Genomic DNA, 25833 nt, shown 5'->3' with positions numbered 1-25833 from the left:
GTACCTGGGGAAGGGGATACAGGAGGTAAGGAAGAGAGAAAGAAGAAGCTGGATATGGGGAGAGATAAGATGTTGGGCATGGAGGGAGCATAGGAACAGGGACACAAGGGGGACAGTACTGGAGAGGAGAATAGGGACAGGGACACAGAAGAGAGATGCTGGATGAAAGGGTAGTTGAGAAAAGGAGAGATGGTGGGGTCCATTGCTGCAGCTGTGGGGGGATGGAGATGAACAAAAGGAAAGATGCCTTACCTCCGGGGGATGAAAGGGAAACAGAAGGGGAGGACAGAGATGAGAGATGGAAGATGGATGGTTAGCATGGAGAAAGAAGAAAGAAGGAGAGCCTGATCAGAAGATAACCAGACCAACATGGGACCAACATGATTTGAAAAATGATCAGACAACAAAAGGTAGGAAAAATAATTTTATTTTCTGTTTTGTGATTACAATATGTCAGATTTGAAATGTGTATCCTTCCAGAGCTGGTGTTAAACCGCAAACGTGAGCTAGGATTTAACAGAGAGGAAAAGTATTTTTTGTTTGTTTATTTTGTTTACATCACAGGACCAGTGTGGGTAGGAGAGGGCAAAGGGGGTGAAGAGGCTATAAAATAAACCTAGCAGGATGTTTGGAAAAAACACCCAATTGGGCAGGAAGATCGAATCGAAAAATCAATTCAATAGGCTGAATAGAATCGAAATTTTTTTTCCTGAATCGGGCAGCACTATTCTACAGTAACAGAAGACATGACCTTTGCTGGTACTTGTAGCAGATGTTTCTTTCAGTCCTCCCACACAGTTTCCTCCAGGGCCATTGTTAAGAACCAACAGATGATATGAAAAATATTGGGATTATCGACAGGCATAGCAATTTGCTTTCTCCATTATTGTTGATGTCATTATCAAGCTTGGAGGAGAGCTGAGAGCAAGATGGTTGGCAAAAACAGACACATAATGGCAGATAAAGGCCAAGGGCCCATCCAGTCGGCCCATCCGCAGCATCTACTATCCCTGGATATGTCAAAAAAATAGGTTTGATTATCGACACTTGGATGACCTGTCTTTTAGGTCATCCAAGTGCCGACTTGGGTGGGTTTTTAGATGTGTTTATGTTTTGATTATGAGCCCCATGGTTTCAAAATTTTGGAATCCCTAGTGCATGCATTCTTTCATCTCTACTTTCTCTGTTTGCTGCTTTTGATGTAGGGAGCATGATTCCTTTCTTTTATTTTTGTGGCCTTTCAGGTCATCTGAGAACGATGGAGGTGCGAGATTCCCCCCTCCGCCCCCCACTAGTCTCTCTGGATTTCTGATCCTTGTCCATCTCAATCTACTTGTTTCGCTGTCCTCGCTCTCTGACAGCCCCGAACTCACCCAAACCCAGCACACCCTTGGCAGCTTCTTCCTCCACTGGACAGAGCCTACTAGGGTTGCAGCACATTTATGGATGACCAAAGATATTTATAAGGTTTTTTCCCAGCAGGTCTGTTCTTAGGCTATGCATAAAGGTAGTCTATACAGTAAATTTATCAGCGTTTGGCAACCCTGGTACACACGCAATTTACACTAAGCCTACATCAATGCAATGCATAGTAACGTAGATAAAGACCTTCATGGACCATCCAGTCTGCCCATCAGTCACACTCATCATCAATGCAATGTTAAACCAACTATCTAGTAATTATTCATTTTACTTGCTAAGTTCCCCAATAAGATATCTTCCTTTCACCCCCAAGATTGGCAAGACCTGTACTCGGACATTATGAATGTGGTATAAAATATGCACACTTGTTGCATATGGACATGGACCACAAAGTCTGTCCAGCATCAGCTTCATTTCCCCGTTGCTGGAGTCACCGTCAAAACTAACTCCAGCCTGTCCCGATCCACCTTGCCAAATACTGGACGTAGACTGTACAAGTCTGTCCAGCATCAGCTTCACTTTCCCACTGTTGGAGCATCGATATAAGCGTCACTCCTGAAGTGATAGTTGTTGATTTGTTGAATTCTGTGTCTATACTCTCCTCTTTCCAGCTAAGGATTCTTTGTATCTCATGCATTTTTTAACTCAGCCATTGTTTTTGCTTCTACCACCTCTCCAGTGAGGATATTCCAAACATCCACCACCCTCTCCTGACATTACTCTACGTCTACGCACCCGCAAACCTGTATTATTGTTCTCTAGTTTTACCATTTCTCTGTCTCTGGAGAAGATTTATTTGAATACATACAAACGTAAGGAAGTTCTTCTTCACCAAGAGACTCTTCCAGAGTCTGTCATAGGGGAGAACACCCTCCAGGGATTCAAGACAAAGTTAGACAAGTTCCTGCTGAACCAGAACGTATGCAGGTAGGGCTAGTCTCATAGGGCGCTGATCTTTGATCAGAGGGCAGTCGCGTGAGTGGACTGCTGGGCACGATGAACCACTGGTCTGACCCAGCAGCGGCAATTCTTATGTTCTTTGGTATCATATCTCCTCTACCCTTTCTTCTCCCCCAGGGTATGCAAATTCAGGTGTTCGAGCCTCTTCTCATACGTCTCTTGGCATAATCCCGATATAATTTTCATCGTCTTCCTCTGGACCGCTTCATAGCTTCTCACATCCTTAGCAAGATACAACCTCTAAAACTGAGTGGTCTAGAAGTAGAGCTGCTGCCTTTGCACCCAGAGGTCATGGGATCAAATCCAATGCTGCTCCTTGTGACCATGAACAAGTCACTTAATCCTCCATTGCCCCAGGTACAAAATAAGTACCTGAATGTATGTAAACTACTGTACTTTGAATTTGTAACCACAAAAAGGTGGTATATAAGTCCAATTCCCTTTCCTTAATTGAACACAATAGTCCAAGTGGGGCCTCCCCCACAACTTGTACAGGGGCATTAACACAAGAAAAGATGCTTTAAAAATATTTCAGGAATCAAAACAGCTGAGTTCATTAACAAAGACATTCATGATTTTGTTTCTATCCAATTGGCACCTGAATTATAGGGGTGGGACAAAAAGATTGTTCTAGTACTCCTGCTTTAAAGAAAGAAATTCCTCTTTGAATACAGCAATGAGTCTTGACTGACTAATCTTTGATAATGGACATATAGCACTTTGAGGTGAAGGTGTTAAACCATGTGCATCAACTTTCAAGTATTTATTTTAATTAGAAAAGGATAAAGGCATTCAGTGGTGTCACCGAATTCCCATTCTTTCCGTTAACCCCTGTCATAAAACAGAACCGTGCAATCAATAAAACAGGAAACAGGAGGACTCGCCTAAGCTCATTGCTCATGCTCACTGCATCTTAACAGAGCAAGTTGCATGACCAAAGATGACCAGAAGTCAAGGTCACAGCCCTGCCTCTGTTGCTATGCTAAGTAAAACACTGGCCATCCCTAACAATCACCCTTTGAAAAGTCATCCATCAACTCTCCAATTATCAGATTTTCAGATGTAATCTCTCATAACACTATGTAACTTTTTTTGTTTTGTTTCTGCTTCATAAGTATTCTTTCTTAATTGCCCATGCCACAAAAGTATAAAAAATGGCTCTCATTCTTATCAAACTTTGCTTTTGTGGCCAGGATGTTGATATTTTGAAATTTACCATTTTGCAGAACATTCCAGATTGATTCCAAGCTAAGTAAACTTAAGGGTCCTTTTATTTATTGGGTTAGTTTTATATCACAACCTCCTCAAAGAGCTCAGAATGGATAACAAAGTTGACATACATAATGCATAGACAAATTATGAATTTACAAGTGTACAGTAACGTTAGATATATAGAGAGTCAAATTTAGCATACAATTTGGTCATTTTAACATAGTTATTTCCATCTTCAGTTAAACAGAGTAAATCTAGTTCAGCATACATTAGAATATATGGTTAGAAGGGAGTGACTGGATTTATGGGAAGAGGTAAGCTTTTATTGCTTTCCTGAAGTTCAGAAGCCCTTTGAGGGATCTGATGTGAGGAAGCAACTGATTACAACAGCTTGGTAGGAAGTGGGAATAGGAATAGTGTCTGGCACTCTGGAGTTGGAGGGCGTGACCAGGAGGAATTTCCTCCAGGGAGAGGAGTGGTCTGTTTGGGACATATGGAGGAAGTTCGGTTGATATGTAGCTGGGTGCCATGTTGTGTAGAGACTTGTATGATATTACTAAGCCCCTAAAGATATGTTTGGTAATGGGTAGCCAGTGGGCTGATGATAGTGCTTCTGAGACGGAGTCGTGGGTTTTTTAGAAGTCTAATTGCTGTGTTTTGTATGCATTGTAGGTGCTGGAGATTTTTTGCTGTCAATCTGTTGAATATAGCGTTACACTAGGCCATGCAGGACAGGACGAAGGCTTAGAGAAGTTGGGTGGTCAATATCGAAGTAGCTTCTTATTTTCTGGAACTGTCTGAGATAGTAGAATGAGGAGGAGACTACCTGAGAGATGTGACAAGAGAGTGAAAGGTTTGCATAGAGAAATATTCCCAGGCTGCATGCTTAGTCTTTTGCAGTTAGGGTAGTGGTTTCCCAGATAAGAGAGGGACGGGAGTAGGTGCAGTGCTCTTTGCAGATCCAAAGGAGTTCTGGTTTTGAGGTGTTTAGTTGCAGTTTATTTATAGACATCCAGGTTTTGATTTCTGTTAGATAGTTGAGGAGTTTCGCAATCTGTGAGTCATGTCTCTTCCCTAAAGGAAGGTATAGTTGGATGTCATTGGTAAAGGAAACATAGAAATAGACGGCAGATAAGGGCCACGGCCCATCTAGTCTGCCCACCTAATGACCCTCCCCTACCTTTTTCTGTGAATAGATCCCACGTGTGGTGTTTGTATGCTATATCTAGGGCAGGTTTAAGGTACAAGTTGACTAAAAAAAGGGGACAGTAGGGCTCCTGTGGCACCCCGTATTTGATTGTTTTTTTATAGGGTTGAGCCCATCAGTACACTTTGAGTTCTATTACTTAAGAAGGAAGAGAACCAGCGCAACGCAACATCTTGGTGCCAACCTCAGCAAGTCGTGTAATGAGGTGATGGTCAATAGTGTCAAAGGCTGCGCTGAGATCAAGTAGAATCAGAAGGATATTGTTTCCCTTGTCCATGAGTTTCCAATCATTGATAATATCAAGTAGGATGAATGGGATGGACCTCTGGTCTGACCCAGTGGAGGCAACTTCTTATGTTCTTATGATGGTTTCCATGCTGTGAAATTTCCAAAATCCTGACTAGTAGGTGAATAGGGCTTCCTGTTTGTTGATGTAGGACAGGAGTTGATTAAGTACAGTTTTTTTCATCTTGAATATAAAGGGTAGGTTGGAGACAGGCCTAAGTTGCTGGGGACACCATTGATTCACATAATTTATTTAACAGAAGAAAAAGAACATTTTTTTGAAAACTATTTATATAATGAAATGAAAGATTGAGTACGAGTAAATCTTCATATATTTGTACAGAGTTTTTTCAGGCCAGTGATGAAACGTGAGGCTTAGGGTACTGTTCAGTCCCGGCCAAATGTGGATGAGGCCCGTTTTTCAACTCACTTTTATGATTTAACTTCTGTGTTTATTGATGTTAGACTAAGTGTGAGTGTGGTCTCTCTGGTGAACTATTATACACTACTTTTGTTTTTTTCTTTTTTGATGTACCCAATTTTTAGTAGATCCAAATTTGGGAACCAATAAAATTTGACACCAAGTGCTATTCTATGAACAGTGCTCAAAGTTGGGAGCTCTTTCCAGATCGACATTAGTTCCAGGATCCATGGCCAATTTTTTGTGTGTGAATTTATGCCAAGTAAAAGCGGGTGTAAATTCTGACACCTAAATTAAGCGTGGATATCCTTTAATCTATAAAACTGCGTGTACATTAGCACCGTCGATTGATTGGCACCCAACTGTTATGACTTGACATATGTATTCATATTTGCATATGCAATTTGGAGTGCCATATATAGAATTAGAGCGATAGTGTCCAGTAGAGTTAATTAGTAAAACTGTTTGCAAAAGAATGGTCGTTAAACTTCTGAGTTACCGGAAAGTGATGTTTTCTGTTCAGGGTCCTATTTGTTGGAACAGATTATAAAACAGTTGAAAACTTGTCTCTTTCTGCGCGCTTTTTCAATCTGTAGCAGTGAGTAACGAACCAGCAGTCAAGTATAAGCAAAGAGATGTTGGTTTTATGTTCGGTGGTTGTCTGTTCATTGTCACCTGCATTGTAGTATGTTTGTCTATTGTATTATGATGTTCTGTTGTTTTCAAAATATGTGTTGTATGAGAAGGTTGTAATTTGTGGTTTTTATTTGGATGTTCTGTTGTACTCCGCGTAGAATTGCAGGATGTGTGGAATATAAATAGTCACCAGCAAACTCAGAGGTGCAAGGGGTGGGGGTGCAACAGAGCTCAGACAGAAAAGAACTTGTCTCCTTTCACAGTTTAGTAGGCACGAGGCCAGCGATGCCAAGCTACCCTTTTTGAACTTGTTTCCCAAAGCAGTGTGGGATTTGTAGTGCCTGATGTTGCCCATTGAAATCGATAGGGTAGTAAGAAATCTAGGCCTGCCCCTAGATCTCCAGCCTGGAATTGGGAATCTGGGGTCTATGCAAGTCCCAAAACCCCAATTCTAGCTCCTGGGGGCCTCAGCCCCAAAACAAATGCCACACACCATGGGCACAAGCTGCAGCAGCTGGTCTCAGGCAAAATATGAATCAAAATAACTACTTTCTCAGAGCCATGTAGCTGAGAGAAAGAAGACATTTATTCAGCATGAAAAGAAACAAATCACACATATACTACATTTCCTTCTGCTGTGAACAGCTGAAATTATTTAGATATTGTGAACAGAGAAACGCTGAAAATGAAGGCAGATAAAGAACCTATGGCGTATTCAGCCTGCCCAGCCATACCATCTACCATCCTTTCATCTCACTTAAACAGCCTATGTGCTTGTCTCAGCTAAAGAACACAAAGACCACAGACCAAGGCAGACTGGATAGGCCAGATGGAGGGCCTCTGTACAGCAACTCCATGTTCCCAGCATTGGAGGAGCCCTTTTAAAAACTGAACAGAATGAGAGTCACGTTGCCCTCTGCCTCCTAAAACAGGACAGGGAGCTGTACCAATAAGCTTTTTCTCTCAGGCTCCTCTTTCTGGAACATCCGATACAAACAACTTCACAAACTCACACACTACAGTTTCTGCAACTATAACCTTTGATGTGTAACGTAGGTAGTGGCTGCTCTATGGACTTTGGCATCACAGATGGTCTAAATGTAATGGTATGACTCAAAAGGCAACAGTCACTGTGTCAGTGCAAACACCAATGCACAAACTGTAATTTGGTGGATCCGTCACTGGTGGGAGTAATAAAAAAAAGAACATTACTATAACAACATTACTTTAGCAAATATATTTATTTTAACAATGTGAAGAATGAGAAAGACATGGTAGAAAACAAGTAGATAACCAGCACCAGGTTTCCGACATCTACGGTTATACCACTCTACGTGGACAACTGCAAGCATGGTTCATTTGCATTGTGAGGGAAGGGTAAAGTCTGGGGCCCAACAGGCATCAGCACAGCGCAGTAAGTGAAACAATGGCAACACCCCCATCTTTTTTGTCTGACAACACACATCAATGTTTTATTGATCTTGAGATTTTGGAACCAAAAGGAATCTGAGAAAGGAAATTCAAAAACAAAATACATCAAGTGAATCTGTCCATTTTCGAGGTAGGTTGAGATCGAGGCCTATGCGGGGAGTCAACGGTTGCACCAATGCTGTTAATATTGAGGTACGAAGTACTCCCCTATAGATATACCTATGCATCCCCCACTCTTTCCAAAAGATAATTTGACACAATGAAGGCAGCAGAGCAGAAATAAATGGAACAGAACAAATATTAGATTGATCGAGTTTCATTTGATTTTTTTTTTTTTGCAAAAATTCAAAATGTTATCCAAAAGAAAAACAATTTACATTCCAAAGACTGAACAAAATACAGAATGATACTGATAAAACACAAGGTTAACACAAAGAAACTCAGGCTTGGAGAAAGACTTTACTGTCCAAACGTCATGTTGCACAGAGACCTGAAGGTCACACAAATTTCAAATGTAGTAATTTTAGAACTACAGTGAAACCTGAATAAATTCTCAGAACCCCTGCCTACAGCAATGCCCTATAGATGCATCAAATAACTGGCATGTGCACAGTATGTAGGCACATATGCAACAGTGGTTTATAAAAACAGATCTTCATCCAACTGTGGTCTTTAAAGAAAGCAGCAATTGCTAGTGAATGGGCAGCACTTCAAGAGGCCACCCACTGACCAGAGGCACACAACCTTCACCACCAAGCGATTGTTTAAACTGTTAAGGAAGCAGCACGGTTGACATGACATGTTCCAGTATTGGCATACCCTTGTGCCGCCATGGATCAGATTAATATGTGGGAAAGGCCAGGAAGCCCCAAGCCTAGCCTTGGAGAGCCTCCAGCCAATACTTCCAAGGCCCTGTGCAGGGGACCTTCCATACCCTTCTGCATGTCTGGCACTCTCATCGGACCTTCTAAAGTGGTACCAGGCAGGTAGCAAAGAGTAGAGGTTCCCTATCCAAGTGTCTCCAAAACAAGCTGAGAGAGATCTGAATGAATATGGCGACCAAGTAGGCCAAATTGCATAGTATTAATCTACTGAAGGGGACTTGGGAAGCACTAGCATACCATTACAAAAATCAAAGGTTAAAAGTCAAGTCTTGTACTTCTAAGCAGGACTAGGGTCCAGTGTGCAGAGTGCATTTATGATGCCAATAGCTTCAGACTGGAAGAAAATGAGCTTCCAGCAATAAGGGTAGCTCACTGCACACCCATCGGACGGACCCTGCATGTGAAAGGGAAGCCTTCGCTGCAGCTAGGAGGTGCCAGACCAAAGAAAGGCTGGTTTAGACTCAGTAAAGAGTTTACAAATATGGAAATTAAATAGTCTAAAATCCTTTGTCTCAACCTGCTGTACAATTATAACACAAATATTTACAAAATCTCTGCTTCCTGTCTAGAGAGAAGGGCAAGGTTGCAGCTCCCTTGTGAACTTCATATTCAACTCAATTGTTGGCTCTCTTTGGCATTTCAATTAAAAAAAAACAAAAAACCACTAGATCAGTTTTAAAAAATATCTTAATGTTGGACTCATTTTCTAAATCTTCCCTTACGTCACAAATAATTCAATTTGTTTTCCTGCTCCAAATTTAAAAAGTAAGAAAAGAATTAGGGCTTCTTTTACTAAGCCGCATTAGGGCTTTAACGCATGCTAAATTGCCGCCCACGCTAGACCTTAACGCCAGCATTGAGCTGGCGTTAGTTCTAGCCACGAAGCGCGCGCTAAAACCGCTAACGCAGCTTAGTAAAAGGAGCCCTTGGTGTAGTAAGGGCAATTTGTTATGAAGTGACTGGTTTTCTCTGAAAGGACATGGGAATGGACTACACATCTACGGTGTCCCTGAGCTCTGGCTGAAAAACTCTCCAGAGTGTCACCCAGTACTAACATCTTGGGGGTTTCCAGTTAGCTACTGTAATTCTTTAACTTCTGTTCAATTAGTGAAGCAGAGGGAAAGCAACCCAACGAAAGCACATGCAGTTCTTAGGAGTCTCCATCGATGGTGGTTTTTACCGAATGATGGCTAATGTCAAAGACTAATTAGGTACTAGTCTGTTAAGATGGCTGCCTCCAGTAACTTTAAGTGCAAGATTGAAGAGATGCTTAACGCATTTACGAAAATAATAAAGTCCCTATGCCAGTCTAAAAGGTGCAAGAGAAGTTGAGCGTCCGAGGACTCGCATGCCCCTACTTCATACGGGCCCAACAGCTATGTCTTTACCTAATGTTCCGACAATTAGAATCCACTTTTTTTTCAGGACCAAGTAATATTTTGTTTTCAGTTATAATGGGTTGGTTATTAGCCATCTCCTCTGGCTGACCTGAAACCTACCTGGCCTTGCTTGCTAACCAACATGAAATCAAGCACCGATCAAAGGCCCCGTTTACTATGCTGCCTCAGCTTCAGGAAAGGGGCCTGGTCTTACAGCTGTGTGATAACACTACCTTTGTGTTAAACCGCAAATAAACAGACTTAGCTAATTGCATCATTTTATCTGCCGTACGGTTCATGCATATTAAAAAGGTACATGTTGCATGAAAGGTGACCTGCTAGAAACACAACCATTTTGTAATTATCACACAGTAGATACAAAACCGTCTCTGGAATTTGTAAACAGAGGCCATAGCTAGAAATGGGTATTATGCACGAGTTCTGTGGCACCATGGTACCATCACATTTACCTGACAAAATTTTGGGACTTCATTTTCATTAGACACTTTATTTATATTTTATAATCTTAGAAAGAAAGTATATAAATAACTTTTTATGATTCCTCACTAAGAAAAAAATAGCAATCCACTTTGTTCTTCCATGGATAGCTGCAGCTCTTTCCTTGTACAAAGGGAGACCCAGCGGTACCCATGTTCCTTTTTGTCAAAAATATTGATTCTACACTTTTGTTACATTTTGACAGCTGTCACTTGTCAGAAAAATAATTTACTCCCCACTTTCTTTGTCAAGATGTTTATACATTCTACAAAGGACATAAGCAAAGCTAATAAGTAAATCAAGGAGGTACTTTAATTATGCTAAAATTGTCTTCAAAAGAGCTTGATTCTCCACATAGTTATTTCTGGATTCTATAAACATTTGGAGAAAAGCGTGGTTTGCAATCTTCTATTTTATAATAGAGCCCATAAAGGAAAAAATATCATGCAATAACGTTGGGCAATTTTCCTGCTTCATAATAATTTTAACTCTTACTCTGTCGGGTCATCTATTCAAGCCTTGTTATGAAATACCTCGTATTAAACACCATTTAACAGTTTCACAGCCATCTATTTAGTTTCGTGTCCATGGGGAAAGCCAAAAGACCTCGACAGCTAAGATCTGTGAACATCTAATTTTTGGTGATCTTGATTGTATTATGTTATGCCACTCGCCAGAACCACTTCTTCAGGGCAACAGGATTAATGAGAGTGCGTTAACATTGCTTCATCAACTTCAACGTTAGATGCACTCTCATTTGTCCTGTTGCCTGGGGGGGGGGGGGCTGTATGGCTTGTATGTGTGTTCATAAATCTGCACCTTCATCTGTTTAGTTTAACCTAGAACTTCAGAGGTTTTTTATGCCTGTGATATGTGACTGAGGCTTTTTCGTCTGTTGTTTCTTATGGTATATTAGTGGGGTTGTTTGTTTGGATTGCTGTTTTTGTAAATTCTCCACTCCTGTTTATGTTGTACTGTTATAGCACAGTACCTTCACAATATCACCTCGAATAGCACGAAATTCATAGATGTTAATTAATGCGGAAGGGCACAGGCTCAGGGCTACCGTGCATTGCCAATGGCAGGAAGAACAGATTAGTACAGGAATGGTTCTTCTCTACATCAAGGGAGACTCTCCTCAACAGGATCTCAGGTGGAGGAATGGGGGTGCCTCCCTCCCGAGATATAGGCAAAACCCATTAACAGGGCTTACTGCTGCTCATGCCTTGGTCTAGAGTATGGTTTTTCAATCTTTAATATAGATTTGTTTATTCTTTCCATAGCCTCAATGTAGACACTAAAGTCCTGAAACACAGCCACACATGCATGGAAAAACAGTATTTCTAAGATACATTTATAGCAGTGTTTTGACTACAGTTCGATCAGATAAGAGAGCTCATGTTGGCACAACATAAGACATCCATCTGAAATGATGGAGCATGATAGCTATGAAATACTGCATGCTGTTCCTAGTTGGGTCTAATAACTTTTTCTTCCTCTTTTCTAGCCCGGGTATGTCTGTTGGGTCTGGCTATCAAGCAGAGGTTTGTGGCTACTTCACCAGCTCAAACAAGTGATAGTGCTAATAATGGCTGTGAAGCATTACTTTGCAAACAGCACAACTGAGTTGCTAAAAATGAACCACAGTGTTGCTCTTTATAATCAAGATTTTAGCAGATTTGATCAGCTTTTCCACAATGATTATTTGTATCTTTCTATACCGCCTTTAACTGTATGGAACAGAGCAAAGCAGTTTACAAACTAAAAATAAAAAGGGGGAAATGGAAAGACAATATATTTGATAGGATAGAAACATTCATACCATCAATTTTTATGGCCACTATGACCAGGCTATTTTCTTTTCCCATCACAAGAGATGTTAGAAGGTAACCAAGGATCCTACAACTACACAAAATTATGCACTCTTTAAAACAGAAAAAGAATGATCCAAACTGGCCACCGTAGCTCAGCTGAATGAACCGCTGGAATGGAGCAACTGTCCACTCTCAAAAGACAGAGAATACGTTTTAGCAGCTTCAACACAGGTCATAAAGGTTTCCTCTAAATGTCAGTTACTAAACAAAAACAGGCTCAGTTAATAAATAATGACATTATATATTGTTTCATAAATAACATTATTGCTACCAGAAAGAAAGGGCTTTTAACATGTTGTTGGACTGTAGCCAAATACAATGTGGTTTGCCTTATTTTGGCTCTCACCACAGAGCATGGGCCGCAAACATACCGACAAACCTGACAGACATGGGCAGATGCTGGGATTAACCCATAAAAGAGTTAAATAGAAAACCAATCAACCCTTCAATAACTTTATTAAAGGCAAGATAAGGAGAGACCATTTCATATCAACTCAGCTGCTTCCAGCTAGGGCAATATTCTTCAGATTTTTTTTCTCTTGACTTATTTTTATGGTTCCCCCAGTCCCCCATTTTTTTAAGCAGGCAGCTTTCTACTTTTGACCTCCAAATCATTTAGAATCTTCTCCCAATCCCCTTACTATTGACTATAATTGGAATACTATGAGAGTCCCATCGTCTTTAATGTAACTTTCACCCATTACCCCAGATCCCTGTTGAGCAGTTGCTGAGATTCCTTTTCTGGGGGCTTTGAATATACACAAAAGGAAACTAGAATGCCAACTTGGATATACCAGTAGGATAGCCTCTCAGGCCTTAAAAGTGCATAATTTTGCTGAGAGAGAATAGCACTGAAGTGGTCATTTTTGTAAGGGAGTCAAATAAGCTTTCTAGTAGTTTAAAATGCAAGGTGGTGTATTTTGCAACACTAAAAAAGGTTTGTCTGGGCTTTGTGTTTTCATTTAACAGTTTCCGAAATAAAGCATTCTGGACAAGCTTCTTCCCTGACCTCAAGTTGCTCATTCATAGGAAATACTCGCCTAATTCATTTCACATCTATCCTCAGACAAAGGGAGTGGAAGTGCAGCAAAATTCAAAAGTCATAGAACAGCAAGTTAGGCAACAATCCCAGGTACCCAAGCCTTGAGCTAAAATGAATAACCTATTTCAAAACCAACAAGGCCTATGGGCTTACAAGAGACAGCGATCCAGCACCTAATTTTGCCACTGTGCCTTACTCACCGATTAAACACAACTGGGTATAAAGTTAAATATCTGTGCTGAGATTGCCATCTGAACACACTGATTGAGAAGTGAGCTAGAACAATCTGGACCACATTTTGTAGATCCTTTGCATGAAATATTCTAGACAGGAGGAAACCCAAAGCTACAAAGATTTGATGCCAAGACTGCCCATGTCTAGCTAGAACACTTAGCAAGCCATTTCTCCTAGTGGAGGCGCCTTCAAATTAGCTAGGCTTCCATAGATCCAGTGGGAAACATTGCAGGTACAGAAGGCTTTGAAGCCCATGAAATCCTAAGCATCATACTGTCTGCTTTCTGGGCTCAGTTCCTCTTGTTTCCTTTTTATCTTCTGCAAGGATACCATTATCTCTTGTGGCTGAAGAAGGTGTACTACTTACTATGGCCTTACCCGGTTGTTAAACACATCTCCTTTCCACAGGGTCATGTCTGTATTTGTTTCCAGGTGAAGGCTAAGAGGAACAGTACAAATTTCAAACATTTGTTTACCTCAGGAATGATTTGGTTTGTCTTTCTTGACAGACTTGCACAAAAATGTTTTGGGAAAAATGTAGCTTTAAGCAGCCAATGATGAAATCAGTAATTATAGAAGTTTGAAGTACCCTCCAAGGTCACTGTAGACATTACACAGACCAACAAAGCAAAATCGTAATGAATGAGGTAGTGTGGAATAGCCATAGGCGCTACGAGAGCTAGCTCCAAGTCCATAGCAGCAGAAAATGATAGGGCCAGGGAGGGAGGCACTTAACGGCCTTAAGGGATTTTAGCTGTCCATCACACCAAACAAATTAAAGATGATATAGCCGAGAGGTTCTGCCAAACTTCCTGCACATTAAGAAGATTCCAAGCATTACGAGGACCTGTAGCTTCCAGCGTTCCCTATGACAACAGCAACGGTCAAATGCCACTAATTTCACGGAAAACCTGTTAGATTTCAGGTGAAAAAAAAAATCCTGACATTTTCCCCACTTACATACTGTAAGATCACTGAACCCAACAAGATAACTCAGAATCATGAGAGAACCTCTTGCTCTACGGAAGGATAGCTTGTTGAGTGGATATACAATGGTCCTCCGTATTCCGGTGCAACGCCTTTTTATGCACTTAGCAACGACGCTTCTATTGATGCAATCTTTGAATTCTGTTGCTCTGTTCTTCCCCTTGTCATGATATTCAATAGCTGGTCCCATTAGCAGGAAGGCAACAATTCAGAGCAGAAGATGTATAAGCTGACACCTCCCAAGATGTGAAAGGGTTAAAGAGTACTAGCATTTATGTGCATAAACGCAAATCACTGGTGCCAAAAGTGCTGGACGCCAGATTCACTTAGCACTTTCCTGCAAGGGCTCTGGGTGTGTTGCCAGGTGCACCAACAAAACTTGTGACGCCGAGTTATAGGAATTGCCCCGAGGCATTTAAATAACCCAGAGCAAACTGCAAAGAACCAATGAAGCCCGGTGACTGCGGTCTCTATTGTATTGACTTTAGGAGGACAGCGATCCCTCAGGAAATGGCTATTAGGCAGGGTTGCCCAGATTATTAGTCAAACCAGTGTAAGACAGGAGGCCCAGGGAGGGCGAACAAAGAACTGAGGCTAATGCATTCCAAAAACCAGTAAATGACGGGGAAAAAATGGGCCAAGACCCTACATCTCAGGGCAACACATTACTGCTGTTACGAAATGTCATAACGAAAAGCTTCCAGGCTATGGTCCCCATAAGGAAAAATCCCATACTCAGAATGATTGCCATCTAACTAATCTGGAAAGGAAAACACCTTTAGGACAGCCAAACAAATTAAACAGGGACACATCTTTGTACAATTCCCAGGATTCCCTACTTACAATCCATGTTACCATCACACTCACTCCTTTACCTGCTTCGGTGAATTATTATACTTGTGCCCAAAAGGAACCAATAATAGGGTTCCACTTCTCCATTAAAAAATATATATATATTTTATATTGTACATACAGCTTGGAATTCACAAACCTGGACCAAGAAACCAAACTTAAGACCTTCTTCTGTATAGTATAAAAAACAAACCCCCAAAAGCCCTCTGAAAATCAAGGAAGTGGCTGTCTGCCTTCGGATGTCACTGTGCATCTGGACTTGCATAGGGTGTGCTTTGTGCAAGGCAAACGGCCTTTCAAATACCTGCAACACAGTTCCTAGTCGTGCTCAAAATGGTTTGGTTTTTCCAGCAGATGTCAGATATCATCAAATTTGTGTTTTAAGTAGTCTTTCATGACCTTAGCAATGGGCAGTTCATCGAGTAGTTTTAGATTTTGAAGGCCTATGCAGTGGCGAATCTGAATTCGGCATAAATCTTGCAAATTCCTGGGCTGTCCTGTAAAAGAAAAAAAAAAAAAGTATGATGTCTAAAATGTCCATACTTAAGCTTGAAAAAGTCCCCTTTATGCTCCTCCCCCACCAGTGCACCCATGGGATCAACCCCAAAACTTCACCTCCTACTGTGCTCTTATTTAGCTGGCAGGAGCTGCCACACCACTACCCAAAGATTTACATATATTAGTTTTCATTGGAGGCTCCTTTCTAATGGACTGTCTCGGACACACCACAGCTAAAGCCTGCTTTACTAGCCACTACTAGAATGCTTTTGCTTTAAAACCTTGTAATGTCAGGAGATCAGTTTATATGGCATTATTTTCTCCTCAAGGCAACTGGTCTTTTAAGCCATGCAGCTGGCAGCGCACAGAGATCTTGGAGCAGGCCTCTCTGATTCCGCAGTTTCCTCCTGGGACAGGAGCATCCCAAGATGGAATTGTACCCTGTACCCCCCAGTGCCCCTTGCCCTGCCTATTGCATCTCAGCCACCACAGAAGAGATACTGAATGGGGAGCGATTTTCACGTCCCAGTCTTCTTTTGCATAGCCCTCTGAGCAGGCCTCTGACTTACTGTCCCCTTCCCCATCTCTGGGGGGGCAGACTCGCCAGAGCTGGTCTAAGCAGGTCCCCAACTGAGGCACGCTTGTGTAGATCTCAATTAGATCGTAAGCTCTTTTGAGCAGGGACCTGTCTCTTGCACATGTCTGGTAGAACTGTAGAAAGAATAAAATACTAGTAGGCTCACCAGAGTAGATCTCTATCATTGTGATCTAATTTGTACCCTGAAGACAGAATGGATCAAATTGGTGGGGGGGGGGGGAGGGAAGTTGCTATATGTTAAAGAGGGAATGGAGTCAAACAAAATAAACCTGCTACATGAAGCAGCAATGTGGAGTCTCATGGATAGAAATTGCATACGAGAACAAAAGGAGTATATTGGTAGGGCTGTACTACCATCCACCAGGACGGAATGAAGAAATGCTTACAGAAATGAGGAAAGCTAGCAAATTACATTACATTAGTGATTTCTATTCTGCTATTACCTTGCGGTTCAAGGCGGATTACATAAGAATTGTCGAGAAATTAAGGTAATACAGGTTGGGTATTTTGAACATTTTAAATTTGATAGGAGTAGACCGTGTGGTAGGTGGAGCTTGGGAAGGAATTGGTCGTCTTAAATAGGTTTTATGTATTTTTTGAAGAGTAGAGGTTGTTTCTTTTTTGAAGGTTTTGTAGTCAGTGGTTGAAGACAGCAAATTGGGCAACACTATAATAATGGGTAATTTCAATTACCATATACAAGTCAAGACCCTCATTTCCCCCCCCCCCCAAAAGAGGAAAAATGGTTGACTTGAATATAAGAACCAACAAACCACAGTGGAGGTCCAAAAGAGTTGGTGTGCAATTTTATTGGTCAAATCACAGAATAGTGCGGTGGCTCGACAAGCACGTGTTTCGACCTCTACGGCCTGCCTTAGGAGCCTTTGTAAATCGCAAGCACAATTTCTCTATGAATAAGAAACTGGAAATTCAAACAGCAAATTACAGACACACACTGCACACGCATGCTTTTGAATTTCCAGTTTCTTATTCATAGAGAAATTGTGCTTACGATTTACAAAGGCTCCCAAGGCAGGCCGAAGAGGCCGAAACACATGTGTGTCGACTATTCTGTGATTTGACCAATAAAATTGCACACCAACTCTTTTGGACCTCCACTATGGTTTGTTGGTTCTGAATTTGTGTGTGGAGGTTTTTCTCCTGGTTTCTGCCTTGACTCGAGTATAAGTCAGGCAGCTTAATATTCAAGTGCCCTCCCCTGTCAGGCTCAGCACCCAGCTCCCTTCCCTTCCCCACTCACTCAAGAGCATGGGTTGGAGGTAGAGTAACCTGCACAGACCAGAAGGTGCAATGTTAGCAAAAGGGAGATAGAGTGGTCTACATCAGTGGTTCCCAACCGTGTCCTGGAGAACCACCAGCCAGTCGGGCTTTCGGGATAGCTCTAATGAATATGCATAGGGCAGATTTTCATGCCTGTCACCTCCATTAAATGCAAATCTCTCTCATGCATATTCATTAGGGCTATCCCAAAAGCCCGACTGGCTGGTGGTCCTCCAGGACAGGGTTGGGAACCACTGGTCTACACAATGCAGAGGTACAACCCTGGCCTTCTTTCTAGGCAGACTGGATGAAACAATTTTGGTCAATTATGTAAAAGAACTAGTTATGAAAGCAGAGGAAACCGATGACCAGCGTCTTTCAGTAAATACAGCCGAGACCCTCCCCGCCTCCTGAGAGAGATAAGAACCCTTTGTGGGAAGGCATTAGCAATGAATATTTCCAGAGTTCAGCACCAGTGACTATACCACGTGGCTTTGAGCCATCTTGGGATTGTGCCTTGCAGATTCCAAGATTATAAATGCATTTCTCATTGATTAGAAACAGTGTCAAGAACACATTCATTTCTTAGCTGCTTCAACATGAAAAAGAAAACAAACACTTGCTTCTTTTTGCCGGGCAACATTGGTCTCTTGGGTTCCAACTCACACCCAAACAATCTACTTTCCACATTGTACATCTCCAATTGTGGCTTCCCCAGGGCTCCATTCTTGTACCCATCCTTTTCAATAGTTTCTCGTTCTCCTTCTTGTCATAATACGGCCAGGAATATGGCTTCAACCCTTATTGTTTATGAGAACATCCAAATCCTTTGTCGCATCTCAGATCTTTCTCTCTCTCCTATATTAGGAACGGTTGGTTGGGTAACATTATTAAGCACTCATTCTATCTTAGCTTTAGAAAACTAGTTAAAACAAACCTGTTTAACTGATTTGTAACCAAGAACTCTTAAAGCCTTATCTCTGTATTCTACTTACATGTACTCGAAGTCCCTACATTGTAACTATTACTCTGACTTTTTTCCCTCTCCACATGTATTCGACAACTTCATTGTAATTATTTTTGCTGCTTGTCCAGCTCTTCTTATTGTAAATCGCCTCGAACTACTATGGCTTTGGCGGTATATAAGAATAAAATTATTATTATTACTTAATGACCATCTCCATCAAGTACCATATATACGCGAATATAAACCGAGATTTTTGGGTCAGTGCAGACCTGGCCCCCTCCCGAACCTGTTTGCAGGCCTGTGCCAGGCCTGGCGTGAGACCTGGTGGTCCAGCGGTGGCTGGGACAGGAGGAATCACTCTTGCCTCCTGTCCCAGCTGATTCTAATTATTGTTATCTCCCTCCCACCTTCTCCACGTACCTTTAATTTCCCTGGTGGTCCAGTGGTAAATCGCGGCAGGAGTGATCCTCTTTTGCTCCTGCCCATGCAGAGCTGCTAGCTAATTGGCTGTCGCGGGTTCTTGTGGTCCCATGAGAACTTGCGGCAGCCAATTAGCTAGCGGCTCTCCACAGGCAGGAGCGAAGGAAGGTCGCTCCTGCCATGATTTACTGCTGGATCATCAGGGAAACTAAAGGTAAGTGGGGGAAGCAGAAGGGACATAATAATTAGAATCGGCTAGAACAGGAGGGATCCCTCCTGTCCCGGCCAGCGCTGGATCACCAGGTATCACGGCAGGCCTGGCAGAGGCCTACAAGGCATTGGGAGGGAGGAGGAAAGGGTACAGAGCCTGAAAGGGAGAGATGGGGGGCTGGGTGCAGAGACTGGCAGGGGAGGGAGGGAGTGAGCTGGACATAGAGCAGCAAGGGAGGGGGAACAGGGTGAAAAGCCTGGCAGGGCAAGGCAAGCCACTTGAATATTACCCTTATCCCCCCCCCCCCCCCCGGTTTATATTTGAGTCAACCTTTCTTTTTTTTTGGGGGGGAGGGAAGTTACCTCGGTTTATATTTTGGTCGATTTATATTCTAGTATATACAGTACCCAGATAGTTAAAAGAGAAACCTCCTTTTTCTAATAACATCTAAATGCAAATCAATCATCTTCCCTAGCCCATGTGCCCTATTACTACCCTGCCCCTCCCATTCAAAATAAGACAGAATCAAAATTTGGCTAGTTTAAAAACTCACTTTCAGGCTAAAAATTGACTGCTGTTCATGCCTCATTTTTGCTATGCATCACTTTCTCTCGATCTACCCCTCTCTCTTCTTTGTACCCTTGTTCTATTTTACTTTGACTACTGCAATTCACTTTCTGCAAGTCTACGGCCTTCTCCACCCTTTTCCATGAAAAATACAAAAAATCCGCTCTAATCTAGACTCGATTGTCAACTTGAACCACTTGGCACTAATTCAGCAGCAGACACCCTCTGTCGCTTTAAAACAATCGTTCATGTGGACTTGAACAAAGCAGCTGACTCACTGCGCCCATCAGGCTCAACTTTAGACTCCTGCCCAGCAAATCTACTGATATTAGTTAAAGAAGCCTTCCTTCAGTCAACTCCAGCCTGCTGCTCTACTCCTCCTCCCCTCAATTGCCAAAAATCAAAAATAATTATTAACAAAAAAGGTTAGGCTTGCACCAGGCCAAATCACAAACAGAAACTCATCTAGAGACTGGTGTTTTATCCACAGCCAGTAACAACACTAGAACTAATTAAGACCACCGTCTTGTAAAATACAAGCTCAGCAGAATCCAGCTTCCTGCAGCTGGTTTTTAAACTCTGCCTTTGATCCTACACACACTTACCAAAGGATGAGAAATGCACTTCCGAGAACAGCTACATTTTATAGAAATAGATTTGTAAAGGACTTTGACACCAAACTACATAGCATCAAAACGACAAATTTATGTCCCCAACCGATCACCGAGATCCCAAGCAGAAAAACGGCTGGTCCTACCACCTGTCTGAAAAAGCCCAGAAACGCTCTTCATATTACATCCCCCCATCCATTAGATCATTAGACAGTCTAGGGAACTTCAGGAAGGCTGTGAAAAGCTTCCTCTTTACAAATCCAGCTCCTCAACGATCTACGTCTGCCCCCCTGACTGATGGATCTCAAAAGCACTGCCTAATACACCAAACGGAGTCTCACTAAAACTCATACGCTAATGCAAGCATAACATGATAAATCACTCCAAACAAAATCAAATTGTACTATATTCTAAAAACCTATCGGATCAAAAATCGCCATACTTCAATGATGCACACACCTGCAAAGCAAAAGCTATTTTACCTCTAGGTTATGCTATGTCTACACGGAAAATGCTGCAATTTAAACCACCCTATGTCCCCACTGGAACTCAATTACCCCTTCCCATCCCCGTGAGTTTTGTCCCTTTCCCATTCCTGTAAGCTCTGCCTTATCCACACAAGCCTCGAACACTTTTAAAGTGTTTGAGGCTTGTGCAGATGAGAACAGAGTTTGCAAGGATGGGGCAGGGACGGGAAAATGAGTTCCTGAGGGGATGGGGCAAAATTTGTCCCCATGTCATTCTCTAGCTGCCCCATCCCTACTACTTCTGATCATTTCTATAGCACTGCCAGACATACCCAGCAATGGGAATGTGTAAGCACTTCTGAAAGGGTAGATCTTTCAAATTACAAAGCATTTGCCCAATGGCAGCAGGCTGGGATGGTTTCTTTCTGGTACCCAGATAAATAGGAAACCCCTGAGCCCACTCTTAACCCTCTTGGCTCTGTCTTCTACCATTGGAAAAAAAACCCCAGCATGGGATTCTGGCCTCCCTGGAGCTCCAAGTTCCATTAGCTGAGTTTGCCGCCTCTGTCCCATTTCCTCTACCAGAGAGGGAAGAATCTCTGCCAGGGCTATGGCGGCAGCTGCAGTAGCTATTGCTAATTTTAACACATGGCTACTGGAGATGATAAAATTAGGTGGTCATTTATCCCGTTATTAATGTGTCAAAATTTTACTACTACTAATCATTTGTATAGCGCTGCTAGATGTACACAGCACTGTACACATTATATATAAGTACTTTCTCTTTCCCTAGTTGGTTCACAGTCTAAGGGGCAATAGAGGGTTAAAATGACTTGTTCAGGGTCACAAGGATTTGCAGTGGGAATTGAACCCTGGTTCCCTGGGGACTGCATTGACCAGTGTCATAAAGTGGGCAGGGCACGAGAATCCTGTCCTCCCCCACCCCCTCAAATCTGACCTCTCTCCTCCCACTCTCCCCACCTTTTTAAACCTTTTAGTTTTTCGCTGGTAGCAACACACAACCACTGCTTGTGATGGACCTGAGCTTTCCTTCTGTCCTGGCGTTGCCTATGCAGGAATAGGAAGTTGCATCAGAGAGTTAATGATCGGGGCTGGTGCAGGACTAAACTGTGTTTTAAAAAATACAGAGGGGTGGCAAGGGCATGACTTGGAACAGATGAGGCCTAAAACTGAATTGCTGTACAAGCTTGTTTTCTGTAGCTGCCACTTTGGAAGTTTGTCTTGCAAAGAACAGAAGAATCCTCGGGCATTTCAAACAGAGTTAAATAAACAGCAGAAATTGAAAGGTCTACCAGAGGAAAGTTTGAAAAAGGTGTGCCTGCATGACAGAATAGCGACTTCAGAAATATAAAGAGGGCAGTATTGGCCAAACAAGGTACTCGCCACCTTGTCAGAAGCTGAATAGGAGCAGACAAAAAGTTTCAAGAGCGCTGCAGCCATGCAAAACAGAACTGATGTAAGACATGCGTTTCGTATTCTTTGTCTATAAGTTCCAAAGATGACACAATATATATTATAAAATTCAAAAAGCTTTTTGGGCCACTTTTAACTTGGACTGGCTAAAAGTTGTATCTGTCTTGGGAAGTCAAGATTTTAAAAAACTGAATTGACCCCTGACTTCTTTAAATGTTAGTTTTGGCCAGAGTTACTGAACTTACACAAGTTGATGTGGCTTTAGAAAAGGCAATTTGCCGCCCAATTCAGACAACGAAGATGTAAGCCATCGAGACGGTGCTGCTGATGAAATTTTACGCTACACTACAAGTCGGAATCAGTCTTATCTGGAGATCATATTTTAAACGGGTGGAAATATTGACCATCCAACTATCCAGCCTCGTCAGCTTTAGCAAGAAAATATCACAGAATACTAGTGACAACTATGTCCTATGAATGTTTATTTTCTAAGGCTGGTCTCATTTCAAAAACGCAAGCAAACCTTGCTCCAGAAAAAGCTAATGAACTGTTATGTCTGAATAACTCATTGAACCATAAATAGAATTTTAAAAAGGCGAAATGATGGTTTTGAAAGATTAAGGTCTCCTTTTACTAAGCTGTGCTAGCGGTTTTAGCTTTGAGCTGGCGTTAGTTCTTGGCGTGTAGCACGGGGTTGCACATGCTAAAAACGCTTCTGCACCTTAGTAAAAGGAGCCCTAAATATACAAGTTTATGGTGCCTTTAAAATATTAGTTTCAAAGTATTACATTTTGTTAGAAATTTTTCTTTATTTATATGCCACAAATGCACGCTATGATTAAATTACTTTCCCCCTCTTTTACTAAGGAGTGCTAGCCGATTTAGCGCATGTTAAATATTATATTCTATGGACGTGATAGCGTTTAGCAAGCGCTAAATCGGCTAGCCCTCCTTGGGAAAAGGACCCCTTTATTTTTAAAGCCCACAATTAATTTTGATTAATTTGACACTTTTAATGGTTGCCCACCTCTATTTTAAAGCCCAGATTGTCAACCTAGTCCTTGGGAAATCAGACAAGCATGCAAATTTATCTCATGCATATCCAGTGTGGTTATCCTGAAACCCCGACTATCTTAGGGTGTTCCAAGGACTGGACTGAGAATTCCTAACTTTAAACTGAAACTCCCTAAATAAAAACAAAAAGATCTTCATGAATGAATTCTAAAGTATTCCCAATCAATCAGGGGGAAGGATCTTTAAAAAAATTAACCTCCTGGGAATGTAAGGGCAGTTAGACAGATTACAAATCCAGGAATACCAGTTTTACTCATGTCTCCTAATGTAGAAATCACAGACTAAGCTACATTAAAAAAAAAAAAAATCATAAATTATCCCTGCCCTTTATCATTTTCAGCTTAATGCGTCTGCAGTCCTCAGCAGATATTCCATCGCTTACTCACACGTCTTTTGCAACTGACAGAGCCATATGGCAAAATTCGATAGAGCTCATCCTGAGAAAGATCTGATCATGGCTTGTGTACTTTCTAAATATCTTACAAATGAAGGAAGCGTCAGTACATGCTTGAGTAACTTTCAAACTTACTAGTTAAAGCAAAATAAGTATCATTGGTGTGATCTAGAGCAGTGGTTCCCAACCCTGTCCTGGAGGAACACCAGGCCAATTGGGTTTTCAGGCTAGCCCTAATGAATATGCATGAAGCAAATTTGCATGCCTATCACTTCCATCATATGCAAATCTCTCTCATGCATATTCATTAGGGCTAGCCTGAAAACCCGATTGGCCTGGTGTTCCTCCAGGACAGGGTTGGGAATCACTGATCTAGAGGCCTCCTTCGCAGACAGACGTGGACAGAGATTTATTATATGTCAGAGGTTGATGAGGGTATCCCTATTGCAGGGTCTCCTAGAAGTAGGAAGATCTTGGATTTTCTTGGTAATGGAAACCACGCGAGATGGGGCCATATTGGACTTAGTGCTTAAACAGGGAAAGTGCTTCTGATGTTACAATGGGTGATGGTTTGGTATCCAGTGAACACATTAGTTTAATATTAAGATAGGAGGAGAGGACTCATTTGAAAATGAAGGTTCTAGACTTTAAAAAATTAACTTTGTTCAGATGGTGGATTACGTCAAGGAACTGTCTGGATGGGAACATCTGGAAGAAGGAAAGCAGTGGGAGAACTGAAAGGAGTTATTGTAAGGGCAACAAACCATTTGGTGAGAAAAAAAGGCCGCTTTGGTTCTCAAAAGTCATGGCTGAAAAAGTAAGGAGAAAGAGGTTAGCTTTCATAAACCACAAAAGATCGCAGAAAGAGGAAGACAGGCTGGTCAAGTAGTCAGGAAAACAAAGATGCAAACGGAAGCAAAACCAGGGGGAAGGGGGAGACATTTTCTTAGATATATTAGTGATAGAAAGAAGTGCAAAAGTGGTCCTGTGAGTCTCAAAGGGGAGAAATATGTAGTACCTGATAAAGCTAAATTGCTCCACAAATATTTCTTCTTTGTTCACATGTGAAGCACCAGGAGCAGGACCGCAGAAGAGGACTATGTTCGTGAGGAGTACATCCGAGGGTGGTAAAGGATGTTCAGGCAACTGTTGGCTGACCTTTTCAATGCTTCTCTAGAGTAAGGAGTGGCACAGGAGGATTGGAGAAGGGTAGATGAGGCCCCTTCACAACAGTGGAAGTTAGGAAGAGATAGGGAACTGGTAAGTCTGACTTCTTAATGAACAGGAGGAACAACCATGAGTGGAAGCTTTAGTCAAAATGGATACGCTGGATGTTTCTAAGATCAAAGAAATGTAATCTCTGATAAGAGTGGTTGTTGAGAATGTTCTCTCGTCATCCTGAGCTTTTTGATCTAAAAATAAATGTTTTTCCTGATGTTGCGAGAGAGACGCCAAAAAAGAGAAAACAATTTCTGTCGTTAAAACCTGGCGTATTAGTTAGGAGCATTGTATTTTTTAAAAATTCCTTGTAAATGTATTGTGAAGTACAAAGCTGTACGTTATACACTTCTCCCTCCGTATTCGTGGGGGTTAGGTGCAGAGCCAGCCAACGAACAGGGAAAAACCGTGAATAATTTTTTGGGCCGGCTCTGACCCACCCCCGCCTTTACCTGGTGGTCTAGCGGTGACACAGGGCAGGAGCGATCTTCCTATGCTCCTGCCCCGTACAAAGCTGTCACCAAAATGGCTGCTGTGAGATCCCGTTTACTACTACTATGAATTATTTCTGCACAGTGTCCCAAAGAGTAAGAAAACAGTCCCTGCTCAAAAGAGCCAGGGAAAGCATGCACAGTAAAGCTTAAGAAATTCTTTCCAACCTTTCTCTAAGTTTTTTGTGTCAAAGTTGGGGGGGAAGACAGGGAAGCAACTTGAATGCTAATAGTACCTCAAACATCCAGTTGAAAAGATTAAGATTACCTCATATACT

The 25833-nt window shown here is 41.9% G+C and overlaps 1 protein-coding gene across 1 annotated transcript in view; it reads right to left on the bottom strand.

Annotated features, from left to right (window-relative positions):
* Positions 1 to 7369: 7369 nt before the first annotated feature.
* The window catches only part of ASB7 (ankyrin repeat and SOCS box containing 7), a 41937-nt gene continuing 23473 nt past the window's right edge, over positions 7370 to 25833 (bottom strand). The window contains exon 4 of the mRNA XM_033920713.1: positions 7370 to 15821. Coding sequence (XP_033776604.1) covers positions 15682 to 15821 — 140 coding nt within the window. The 3' untranslated portion in view covers positions 7370 to 15681. The remainder of the gene's footprint in view (positions 15822 to 25833) is intronic.

Source organism: Geotrypetes seraphini, chromosome 14, assembly GCF_902459505.1.
Source record: "Geotrypetes seraphini chromosome 14, aGeoSer1.1, whole genome shotgun sequence".
Lineage (NCBI taxonomy): Eukaryota > Metazoa > Chordata > Amphibia > Gymnophiona > Dermophiidae > Geotrypetes > Geotrypetes seraphini.
This window is presented reverse-complemented; position numbering and strand designations above follow the sequence as displayed.